This window comes from Hemicordylus capensis, chromosome 6 (assembly GCF_027244095.1).
Source record: "Hemicordylus capensis ecotype Gifberg chromosome 6, rHemCap1.1.pri, whole genome shotgun sequence".
Lineage (NCBI taxonomy): Eukaryota > Metazoa > Chordata > Lepidosauria > Squamata > Cordylidae > Hemicordylus > Hemicordylus capensis.
In genome coordinates, this window is record NC_069662.1 from 167,649,167 (window position 1) to 167,661,633 (window position 12,467).

At 47.0% G+C, this 12,467-nt stretch overlaps 1 protein-coding gene across 4 annotated transcripts in view; it reads right to left on the reverse strand.

The window, feature by feature from the left end:
• Positions 1–589: 589 nt before the first annotated feature.
• The window catches only part of SETD2 (SET domain containing 2, histone lysine methyltransferase), an 81,198-nt gene continuing 69,320 nt past the window's right edge, over positions 590–12,467 (reverse strand). For all 4 annotated transcript variants that reach the window (XM_053261099.1, XM_053261102.1, XM_053261100.1 and 1 more), the window contains exons 17-22: positions 12,219–12,353; positions 11,280–11,419; positions 10,370–10,481; positions 4,061–4,141; positions 3,557–3,658; positions 590–1,443 (exon numbers count right to left, since the gene is read on the reverse strand). In XM_053261099.1, coding sequence (XP_053117074.1) covers positions 1,282–1,443; positions 3,557–3,658; positions 4,061–4,141; positions 10,370–10,481; positions 11,280–11,419; positions 12,219–12,353 — 732 coding nt within the window. In that variant the 3' untranslated portion in view covers positions 590–1,281. The remainder of the gene's footprint in view (positions 1,444–3,556; positions 3,659–4,060; positions 4,142–10,369; positions 10,482–11,279; positions 11,420–12,218; positions 12,354–12,467) is intronic.

Below are 12,467 nucleotides of genomic sequence, written 5' to 3' on the forward strand. Positions count from 1 at the left end.
CAAAAAATTAGCCCTGGAGCAGCTTGTCTCTTAGCGGCAACATTTCACTTCGTGCTATGGGGAGTACTGGACCTCCCAATGGAGCTATTTCTTCGCTCCCACCATGGAGAGGCAGCTGATTATGGGGCAATTGCCCCAAGCAGTATGGTGGGGCATACTTCTTTAAGTCCCGACCCAGACTGGCATGGGGATGGCTGGGCAAGTGGGAAGAGTGCCTGGTGTGTCTGCGGGGAGGGAGCGCAGGGATGCCCCGGGAGCAGCTCTGGGAGGAACTACAATCCCTAGCCATCCCCAGGCTCTTCCCGAGTCTCCCCAGCTTGACTCCCCATAGATACTCCCAGCATTCTCCCCACCTGCCTAGCCTTCCCCATGCCAGTGCTGTGTTGGGATTTAAAGATACACACACCCCACCATTGACTGCCTCCCCATGGTGGGGAGAAGAAATGGCGGCATTCAGAGTTCTGACATTCCCAGTAGCACAGGCCTAGTAGTTGGACCAAAAGTCTCATCATTTCCAACCACCTGGGGATCCAAGGTTGAGAACCCTTGTCTTACCTGGCAACACACACACATGGTTATTTGCTCCAACTCTGTTCTTTCATTACCATTTTATTTAATTTTTTAATTTTTTTTCTTTTACATAAAAACTTCAGTAAAAATTGGATAAAGTAAAATGATTTAAGCAGTAAAATCAATCTTATCAACATAGCACGTGGCCTGCCAGAAACCCTGAGGCAGCCTGTTCGCAAATATTTACATGATAACAGATTAAACCTTGCAGAGAACATAAAAACAAAAAAAAAGGAGAAACCCTCAAAACTATTCTTACAAAGTGTTCCCATGATATCAACACATGTCAGGCTAAAAGAGGGAGCCAGGAGGAGAGGAAAAAGAAAAACTCAATATATTCACAGAGACGTTAAAATATACAGGTCTTGAATGGGGAGACGAGATGCGCTCATGGGTCACTGAGCTTCAACAGCACCGCAAGAGAAGTAGTTTTGGGTCTGCTTGTCAGGAGCACACAAGAAGCAAAGGACCAGGACATCACAGCTGTTGAAAGTGTGTATTTGTGTGCACGTGTGTGTTTGTTTTCTTTTTTCACTCTGTTGCTCCTGCCTAGCCTCCTGGGACCCAACTTGGAAAGATGGAGATGCCACACAAGATCCGTAGGGTGGTTAACGAGATGCTGTCCCATAAAGCCAGAAATCCTGCACAGAGAAAAGTGTTCTAGGCAGGCCAGCTTCTGAAGACAAAAGGGAGAGGTTTTCCCTTGAGCAACTACTCCAAGTCCGTGTCCTCTTTGGGCTTGTAAACAGCCCCAAATTTCTGCATGTACTTCTTTATGTACTCCTTTGTCTTGTGCTTCACATTCTCATTGCACTCCAGGTCTTCGGGAGTTTTACAGTATTTCAGCTCCTTGTTCATCACTCCATGGGTCAGCTGGGAGAGAGGGAAGGGAAGGAACACAGAAACATGGTTAAGAGGGCTCAAGGCACCCTGGAGAAGAGGGAAAGGTTCTGTTGCCTGGGTGCAAGGAAGTTGTTGGGAGTCCCAAATCATTGAACAGCGCTTTAGTGTGCCAGAGGTTTGGGAACTTCTGGTATATACTGGGCTTGTTCACACAATCAGAAATTGGGTAGGACAAGTGTCCTACCCAGGTTTGGGAGCTGTGCACACTCACATTTTGCAATAGTGTGCGAGGAAGGAACTAGATAGAAGGTAGGGAGAGTGCAAGGATCATGTGCAAGGCTTGCACTGGGCAGGGTGGCCTTTCCCTCCGCCCTCATTGAACAGATGCACACAAACACTTCCCTGCCTCCTACCTTGATTTTCATTCACACATGATTGCAAAACAGGGGTGTGCACAGCTCCCAAAACTGGATTACTGATTGTGTGAACAAGCCCAATATATACTAGACATTCCCAAACCTCTGGAGCAAGTTATAATGCTGCACTTGTCTGAGAGGAAGCAGCTGGGAGAAATGACTGGAAATGTGAGATCCTGGAGCAAGTTTCATACAAGCAACCAGCAGTTCAGCTTCAAGGAGCTCTGTCATCTGCATGCAGTGGAATTGTGCCTGAACATGCCGGTACTGAAGATGCTCATCCAGCCATTTTCCTTCTATTTTCCTCCTACTTCCCCATTTTAAAGAGATCACATCCTCAGGTTTTCTATGCCATTTCTCAGTTGCCACTGCTCTTCACAGCCACACAGTTTCAGCTGGATTTGTGGGAGCCACTGAGGTTCCCACAAGGTGACTTGCATATGTGCACCCAAGAACTCCTCCCAGTCTGGGAAAATGACTGACTGATACAATTCAAAATACAAGCTGGGTAAGAGGAAGATGGCACCACACTTATTTGTACAGACTGTGGAGGAAACACCATTCCATCCCTTACCCTCTGGTGTGGAACAGTACCTCGGCCTCAGATACTGTCACAGAAAGGAACCTCAACACACTGTGTGATGGGTTCTTACTCATAATTGAATGGAATGTGCAGCAGGGCCCACTCTGTGGTGACACCCATCCTTTTAGAATTCTTTGTCCAGAGAGAGAGAGAGAGAGAGAGAGTGCAACCAAGCCCTATCCCTACTTACATTTTTGTCAACAGTGAGGATGATTCTGTTTACAATAACTTTCCCCAATTATCCTTACTATGGCTTTTCTTCAATACATTAACCGGAGTTTTATTTTTTTTAAAAAAAAATTTTTGTGATGCTGCTTTCCTTGGCTGTTTTAACCCTATTTATTTTTTTCCATAAGCTGCTTTGTGTTTGGTGGTCAATTCTCAACTTGGATTCTCAAACTTGGGTCCCCAGATGCTGTTGGACTACAGCTCCCATCATCCCCTGCCACAGCGGCCAAAGTTTGAGGGACCCAGGTTTGAGAACCCTTGTTAACTGAAAAGGGACTTCAATTTATAAAATTAAGGAAGCATGGCCCTCCTCCTAGACAGCTTTAGGCAAAGGCTCCAGCTCATGCCTGTTCTGGAAAAGGGAAGTGTCAGAACACGCTTCAACACTGCTGGCCAGCTGCCTGTACGTTTCTTCCTCTTGCCATGCCTTTTCCAGGGTAGGTGGTTCGACCTCACAAGGCAGCAGCAGGCAATGCTGCAGTCACCCACAGGCCACCTGCTGTCCATCAGCCCTAGGATTGCTGGGGATGAGAACAGAGAGCATGTGTTGCTGAATTGGAGAGCGGCATTCAAGAGATGAAGGGCCTTGGGCGGCCCTGGCCTCTTACAGAAGAGGAATCCTGGCATGGGCTTCAAAGAAAGCGCTTCATCTCCAAATGGTGCTGCTGGCACACATAATTCCCATTTCCACTCTTTAAACTCATAAGGCATACTAAGCTTCTTTCCTTCTCCATAGCCCTTAGATATACCTCCCCCACTGCCATTCCCCCCCACCACCTTCTTCGCTTTGGCCTCTTGCGCCCTTCCCACTACAAGTTCGGCCAAGCATTCCCAACACCAATCTGATCTCCTAGGTTTTTTAAGAAAGCAGCTGCCTGCATTTTTGAAAAACAGATGGAACAAAAGCAAAGGGTACCTTCCGTGCAAGGTGCTTGAAATCTTCAGTTGTGGTTATCCGCCCAACTTTGCAATCTGGCTTGCGATAGGGATTCAGGCATTGGACGATGAACTGAGACATCTGGAGAAAAAATGAGAGAGGATATTGAGTGACTGTTCGCAATGCCATCGGCAATGTCTCTTTGCAAGAAAAGACTGGTGGGGTGGGGGAAAGAGAAGATAGGAGGGTGGTGGAGAGAGAGGCTGAAAAAAACTCAAAATGCTTCAACAGGAGGTCTCTTCACTTGCAAAGCTGCTTTGCACACATCATTAGCTGCTGCAAGCAGGTTAATTTGACATTTGTCTGGCTCATTTTCAAGCACCTTAACAGGCCAATTAAAATGACAGGGAAGGAAATGCAACAGCTGGACCTTTGCCTTGGGACCAAAGTAGAAGCAGCTGAACTTGCCCCAGCGTCCTGATGATTCTCCCATCCCTGCAAAAGCCAGACATGATTTATGGAAGTTTGCCCTGAGGGCCTCACCTCCTTCCTGAACACTTCCTTGCTCTTCTTTGCCAGCTCACTAGAAGTGTCTGCTTCGGCTGTTTTCGGTTTTTTGGAAGACTGGGGAGACACAAAAATAGAGAATTCGTTATTTTTGGAAGTGTCCGTCGTTACTTATAGAGAATGAAGCATTTCTTAACGCAGGTAGTAGAAAGCCTGGAGATCTCTCTTACATAGCAACTGAGAAGAGCAACTCATTTCTTTATGGTCATTTGAGTTGCTTTGAGATTCTATCAGCAACTGAACACTTACCTAATTCACTTTCAAAGGTTCTCTCTCAATTAAGACAAACATTAAAATGCAGACAGGTTTTAAGGGCTTTCTTCTTCATGCCTTTTGACCATGCAGCCACACATGGCCGGTCACTACTTCCACTCAATGTCCACATGCACACTTTCCCAGAGCTGACCAGCAAGCCTGTGACTGCTCATGGCTCAGCATTCTGGTTGTGCACATCCAAGGTGCTGCCCACAGGGACACAGGAGCTTTTTCCAAAATGGAAGTGCAACTGGGCCACCATTCATTTTTCAGCGAACAGTGTTTCACATTTTTCTAGCTGCCTGCCCCATTTTCTAGGCACACCAAGAGGAAGCCAGAAGGAGAAACCGAGCACTTCTCTGCTCACAGCACACAATCTGAAACCTCTGAAGCACATTTGGCAGTGGGAGAGAACAGCAAACTGCCTCTTTGTCATTTTAAGGGAATACAGCAGAGAAGGATGGGGAGGGGCTGAGAAGATCCCCTCAACTTGCATAGGAGGAAAGAAGCTTAATTGGGAGCACCTGGACATTTGAACACAAGTGGCTAATTCACAGGGGCTGAACGCCTGCTCTAAGAATGCTGACCACAAAAGTCTGTTTTGCTAGAAACTAGGGGTGAGAGGAAATGTGAAGACAGGCTCCCTCCAACTAGGTTTTCATGCATGTTAAAGAGCAATTACCTAATGAACCACAGGCCCTTCGCTTTTGACAAGGATGGCCACTGCGGCTGGGGATTATGGGAACTGAAGTCCAACAACATCTGCAGATCAGAGTTTGAGAATCTGTGCCCTAAGCAAGGGTCTTGGACAGAGGGGGACTGGGAGGCAGCAACTACAGGTTACTCAACTGTAACGCTGGTTCTTCTAGTGGTCATCTGTACTTCTACATATATGGGCTATGCGCCTGCGCAGGGACCTTGTCGAAATCTAACAAGCTCAATTTCTCCTGCTTTGGGCGGCAACCTCGCCTCCAGCCGCTATATGCGGCTGCGCCACTCCTCATCCCCTCAGTCACAGAGTCCAGCTTCAGCGACCCTAGCGGGGAGGACGGGAGGGCGTGTAGAAGTACAGATGACCACTAGAAGAACCAGCGTTGCAGGTGAGTAACCTTCGATGTGGTCTCTGTCTTCTACACATATAGGTGCATAACAAGCAAGCACTCAAGGAGGAGGGGGAAAACAAATGCAACATGTACTCTGCCAGAAAGTGTTATTGCAGAAATTATAAATTCAACTGAAAATAGATTGCAGGATACTCCTGCCAAACACAGCATCATTTTGTGCTCTAACATCAATAGCATAATGTTGAATAAATGAATGGGGCGATGCTCGAGTAGCTGCCTGGCACAGAGTGTCCAACAGGACTGCACGATCAAAGGCCACAGAGGCCTCCACGGACCTCACAGAGTGTGCCTTCAATGGTAGCAGGCAACTGCTTATAGGCCAACTGATAATCTTCGCTGCGGAGACTCCGCATCCGATAAAGAATTTGGAAAGAACATGGGCAAAGTGAGTGGGGACAAATGGTGAAACATGGACACTACCTTTGGTAGGAACTTGACATCCATCCTGAGTATGACCTTTTCTTTATGGAACTGCAGGCATGGTTGGTCAGCCCTCAGGGCTCTCAACTCACTTACCCTCTTGGCAGAGGTAATGGCCACCAAAAAGGTGACCTTCCAGGTCAAGAGATGAGGCTCAATAGAAGTCAAAGGCTCAAAGGGAGGCCATAGAAGATCAGCCAGTACCATGGATAGGTCCCAGGCCGGCGACATGACCAGATCGTCTGAGAACAAGTGTGTCAGACCCTTCAGGAAACTTTTAACCACTGGATCTTTAAAGCAAGAAGGCCGGTCAGAGGGAGAACGTGCCACAATGGCAGCCAAATATACCTTAAGGGATGCAAGTTTTAAACCAGATTCCTTAAGGGCCAACAGATAGTTACAAATGTCTTGTACAGACGGATTAAATGCATCAAACCCATTCCGGGAAACAAAGGAAGTAAAACGAGTCCATTTGTGGTTATACAACTTCTGTGTGGTCTGCTTCCTAGTGGCCACCAGCACCTCTTTCAGTCTCAAGGGGAAGTCGGCAGGACTGCCATGCAGTAAAGTGGAGGAACCGAACATCTGGGTGTAGCACCAGTCCCTGAGACAACAGGTTTGGCAGGACAGGCAGACGCTTCCAGTCCAGTGCCAGGCGCATCAGGGTTGCAACCAAGGCCTCCTGGGCCACCATGGGGCTTTCAGGATTGCCCTGGCCCGATCCACCCTCAGTTTGTGCAAGACCTTTGGAATGAGAAGAAACTGAGGGAACACATACAGAAGAGGGCCCCATCCAAGACAGGACAAAGGCATCTCCCAGAGAATCCTCGCCCTCTCCTCCCCTGGAGCAGTAGAGGGCACATTGTGTATTCATGAATATGTCCCTCAGAACACTACTTCTGAAGTTGGGACTGAAGTTGGGAGATCCGACGGCAATCCCTGGGCTGGTACAGTATCTCGATGGAACGCTGGTACCGAAGGAAGTGGTTCACCTCGGTCAGCTCGATCCCGTGGGGAACGATTTGGCGAGTGGGAACGCAGTTGCCCTTCAGAATGTGAGGAAGGCTCAGGCCAAGTCCTCGTTACTGCAGGCTGTCTGTACACAGGGTCTTCTGTGTAGCGGGACCCATAACAAGGTTGGGGATAGTCTGAGTAGTCCGATCTACAGTCCGCCTGGTATCAATCATAAGATCCAGCGTCTTGGCACCAAGCGTCATAGGAAGACTCAGCATCCAATAAGAGGGAACGATGTTCCAGTGCTCGATATTGATCCTAATTTTCCCAGAGAAGATCATGTCGATAAGATGAGGAGCAATGTTCCTGAAAACCCCGAGGGGCGATCTTCACCTAGGCAACCACGAAGCACCTTCATCAGGCTTGGCTGGAGTGTAGGCTTCTTCCTCAGATGAAGCATACGCCAGCTCATCCGTCATGACTGATTCTCTGCATCCGCTCGTGGGTCACATCGAATGACTCTGCTGCTACGGGTGAACCAGGGTGCATTGATACCGATGACTTCTGTGCTGGATGATCCAAGGCCATCTTAGTTGTCTTAGGCACCAGAGCTTCTGATATCGGGGTGTCTTCCACTTACTTATTTTTGGGAATCGGAGGAAGAAACTGACCAGCTGGCAGTTGTCTATGTAATTTCAGCTTCTTAATTTTAGACGCTGATCCCGAAGAGTTTTGGGAGGCCTTCGGTGCAGGTGGAGGTTGATACAAAGGGATCTCCTCTGCGTGCGCCCTTTCACTCGAAACCATCGAAGGCCAAGCATTCAATGGTGTTGATACTGGTACCGGGATCTGGTTTCTGGTCTCCACAGCAGCAGACGCCGCACAGTCCGACGGTATCAATGCAGCCATTTTCAAGGACTGTTTTGAAGACAAGGCTTCTGACGAACGGAGAGCCAGATCCCATAGGGCTGTGAGCAAGCGAGAGCCCTATTTGTATGAGCCTGTTTTGTAAACTTCTGACAGTGCGGAGAGGTCTCAACAATGCGGGATTCCCCCAAGCACAAGAGGCACTCGGTGTGCGTATTGGGGGAAGGGAACTTTGATCTGCAGAGGACACACTTCTTAAAGTTATTTGTGCCCAGTATACACGTCAAAAACTGGCAGGCCACCACGCTCCATCACAGCCGGGATCGGAGCTCTGGAAAGGGGAACCCGATCAAATAAAAACACCAAAGAAAAAACGCAACTACACGAAAATTAAAGAAAGAATTTAAGAGGTTAGGAAAGGATAAGCAGGGAGAAAAAACAACAAGGGAGATCTTTGATCCTACTTGCTGCTGAGCTGAAGACACCACGATGTTTGCTGAAGCGTGGATGAGGAGTGGCACAGCCGCATATAGTGGCTGGGGTTGGGGTTCCTGCCCAAAGCAGGAGAAATCAAGCTTGTTAGATTCCAACGAGGTCTCTGCACAGGCGCATAAACCATATGTAGAAGACAGAGACCACGTCGAAGAACTCAAATAATGAAAAGGCCAAGACCAGCCCTGCCACTCAGTGCTGAAATGGCTGAGTTGATATTGGAACTGGGGTCAGACTGGCAATGAACCCTGATTTCTCCCCCGTCACAATCAGAATACCTTCTCCTTGGGCAGCAGGATCTCTGGATCCAAACCATTATACATAGAAACAGCACACACTCTGCCCTACTAGGTGGGAGAGAAAGCATACAAGAGGAAAACGTTAGGCCAGAAGCGCTAGGCCTAAAGATGTAAGACCCAAATCTTTCAGGGCTCTGCGTGTGCCAGCAAGACTAGCACTGGATTACAAGGGATAGGGCTGCAGCTGAGTGGCAGAGCACCTGCTTTGCAGGTAGAAGGGTCACTGGTTCAGCCGTTGGCATCTCCAGGTGAAAGGGCTGGGACAGTCCCCTCTCTGAAACCCAGGAGAGTCACTGCCAGGTTAAGCTAGAGGGACTAGTAGAAGGCAACTTCACACCTACTAGATGTTGCACTGCACAATCCTGGGAGCTTATGTTATTTTGGAGTGTTAATGTGGGATTGTAACCAGGAGGTGCCACACTAGGCCAGCCACATCTCCTCTTGCTTATCCTAAGTTGTCCTCTTCGCCATCACTGCCACACAGTAATTGGGCAGCAAAGAAAGCAGCAGGGAACCAGAGAAGCACAGAGAACAGTAGGCTATAGCCTCCCTCTAGGAACCAAACATCCTGCTAGACATTTGCAGACAGCTGGTAACTCTGGGTGTGAACATTCTTGAGGCGAGAGTGATGGAATTTAAGCAGCCCAAGACAGGCCCAGCCTCAGCCCCCATTTCACTTCGTAGCCGGGCTGTAAATATGATGCAGTAGCTGCCGACCACAATTAACAAAATGGCACTATCTCTAAATCTTTGTTTAATTTTGAAAAGGCTATTCAAGAACGCTTCGCAGACTTCTAATCAAGAAAAATTAAACTCATTCTGAATTCAGCAAAGCTGTATTATGGTAATTGCATTAAGGATGCGGCCTCATTCTAGTTCTGCAAACAATGTCTACAGAAAAGTGTGTCAATAAAAATACATCACTCAAGTTGCTATTTGGTCTTGTTGCTAAACACAATAGACTGAAGGACTCCTATATAATTAAAGGAAATAGTGTGCTGTTCTAATACATTCCCAGAATACTTACAAAACCCCCTCACTCAAAAGAGTCTTAAGCTAAAGAAAGCCCTTTAAAACAGAGGGAATTGTCCCCACTGGGCTTCATTTATACAGTTAACATGTTGCACAAGCTGTTTACAGTGTGCCTTTAGGGCTGATCTAAGATGCTCTGTAATTATATTTCCCTTTAAAGAAAAACACAAAAGGGTCAAAACAATGATTCAGTTCAGTTCTAAATGATTCATTTAGAACCCAAATCACAATCTGAGCTTCTGAACAAAGAGGCAAAGCCCGGGTGGGAGCTGCTTGCCTGCATTCATTTCCCATCTGCTCAGTGCTCTGAAGTTTAGGTGCAGGAGGCTGAGTGAGGCCGCAAGTAGAGCCTGTCCCTCCAAGCATCACGCCAAACAGAAATACAAACCCACTTGAAGCCATTTTCTAATTCTGTTTTGTAGGCCTTTCACAACCTGGTCTGTCAAATTCAAACATCACACTAAACCAGGGGTGGGCAAACTTGGCCTTCCAGCTGTTGTTGAACTACAACACACTGTGGCTGGGGATGATGGGAGTTATAGTTCAACAACAGCTGGAGGGCCTAGTTTGCCCAGTCCTGCACTAAACCATAGTTCAACAGCTCCTTTGAACAGTTTTGTTCTGGGTTTTCCCAGTACGTTTACAAAACTGACCATATCAGTAGTATGAGCTCTGCTGTCTATTTAAAGAGGTCTAAAAAAAATAAAAAAATTGGCATGGCTGCAGAAGATAAAAATCACTTCTGAGTGAGCTTGCAGCTTATTCCTATCAACAGAGCCAAGCATCATTTCTCTCTTGCAGGTAGAAACACAAAACATTCCCTGCCCACTGTCCCAACTCGCCTTCATGGGGTTTTCATCATATGTTGGGGTTCCAAGGTCCATTTCAGCTTCATGTTCAAGGCTGGCATCATCCCCGGGGCTTTCCCAGTTTGGGGGGTCCCACTGGGTTTGCCTGCATAAAAAAAGGACAGAAGGTATGGAGGAGAAAGATCACTTCAACTGAAAGTGGACCAGGACTCCATTGTGCTATTTTAAGTAGCCAATTGTCAGATGGCACCAAGATTTGAATGCTCAAAGGAAACACTGTCCACATATGCAGTCTGGATATGATTTTTTCTGGGAGGAGACTGAATAATATAAGTATAATGTTGTGAAACCATTTGGAGAACATACAGCCTAACCATGGCAGAAACAGTTGTACATTAAGAGATTGCTACAGAGGGCAGAATTAGCTGCACAGTAGGACGGACTAGACAAGGAGTAGTCTTTAAGGTCTGGACAAAGGAACACAGAAGCTGCAGCTCAATCTGTACCAATCTAGATCCTAGGGTTTGCCTGATCTCAGCCTTCTGTGGTAAGTCATAAGCAGCAAGGGGGTCAGAAATGTTACATGAACCCAAACAAAGGTTCAAGAAAGCCTCTACATTGGGAACAGGCAAATCATGACTGTGGGTTTGAGGGGTCCATAAACTGCATATTCCCATTGTCCTTCAATAGCATTGCATAGATGTGCCTTATATTCCCAAATGACAGGGTTATACTGCTAGGTGAGTCAGGTCTTTAATTTAGCCACCATTTCTGTGTACCCATACCTCCTCACCCCACCAAAGGAAATATCTAAACACAGAAAAATGGCTGTCAGAGGTTGCTGGTCAGCTAATTAAGTGTGTGAGTGTGTGAGAGAGATCGATCCAACACAGAAACAAACCACACATTCAAATAAGCTAAAATACACAAAGAAGCCTTTTACCTTGTGACCACATGGTAGTAGTAGATCTTCCCCTCAGGATCTCGTGCAGTTTTCCAGTTGGGAGGGAGGACAATAGTTTTGGGCTTGGGAGGAGATGGTGGAGGCAGGTCCAGGGGGTTGTTGGTCACCACCAGCTCTGACTAAAGTGGCATGACAGGGAGAAAAAACGCAACATGACTGGCATTAGACTAGCCATCTTTCAAACAGCAAGAGGAACAAACTACTTAGGGAAGACAGTCTTCAGGATTCAGAAGGTTCAATAATGTTTCATAACATTTGTAAAACCCTCTCTCTGGGTAGGAATATCTACACTGCTGTGAAGTGCAATTTTAGCTGAGAATGTCACTTCCAGAATTTTTCCTCTTTTTCCTTTCTTTTTGAAATTAAAGACGTCGACTCAGGGTCACTTCACTGGTTACGCTATCCCTAAGTGGAAAACAACCCACATGTAAGTTGTCACAGGCCAATTTCAATGAATTACTTCTTTGCTTTGGTAATAAACCCTGCAGATATTTGTGTTTCTTTTACACACACAGAGCGAAAATGGAAAAAATATGAGCATAAAGTCATGGCGGTAGTACTTTTCATTCCAGCATTACATGAACGAACAATTTTCTGGTAAGACCATTTAATGTAGTGAAGTGTCCCTCCCATAAGTGGATAACTAGACCGTTCTTTGAAGGCGTTCAGACAGCAACAGTGCAGAAACTTTCACATGACATGATTTTATCCAGGCATCATTGGCATGAGTGCAGCTTCAACGAGCACAATCCAGTTTTGAGTTAAAGAGCTCCCAAGGCTGCCTCCCAAGGAACCGCAGTACTCTCTTGCAACTCTGCCATTTGTCTATTTGCCCTTCGTAGAAGCAGGGTTTTTCTCCCCAAAGGCTTCCTCCAGCCTATTACAGGAGAGCCACTACCCTTCAACATGAAATCTTACCTGCTGTATAGGCGGGGGCTGTCCGGCGGCTACAATAGTTGTCACAGCTGTTGTGGGCTGCACCACGACACCTTGGGGATGAGCAGTGTAGATCTGGTTCCCCTGGATATACTGAAGGCCTGGCTGGGCGTAACTCTGAAGAAAAAGCCACAGGAGCTCTTATGTGAGAGGTCCTGATTGGGCCAAAAGGATGCAAGGGCTTGCCTAGACCAGAGATGGGCAGGGTTCAGGGCTCTCCTTGTTGTTGTG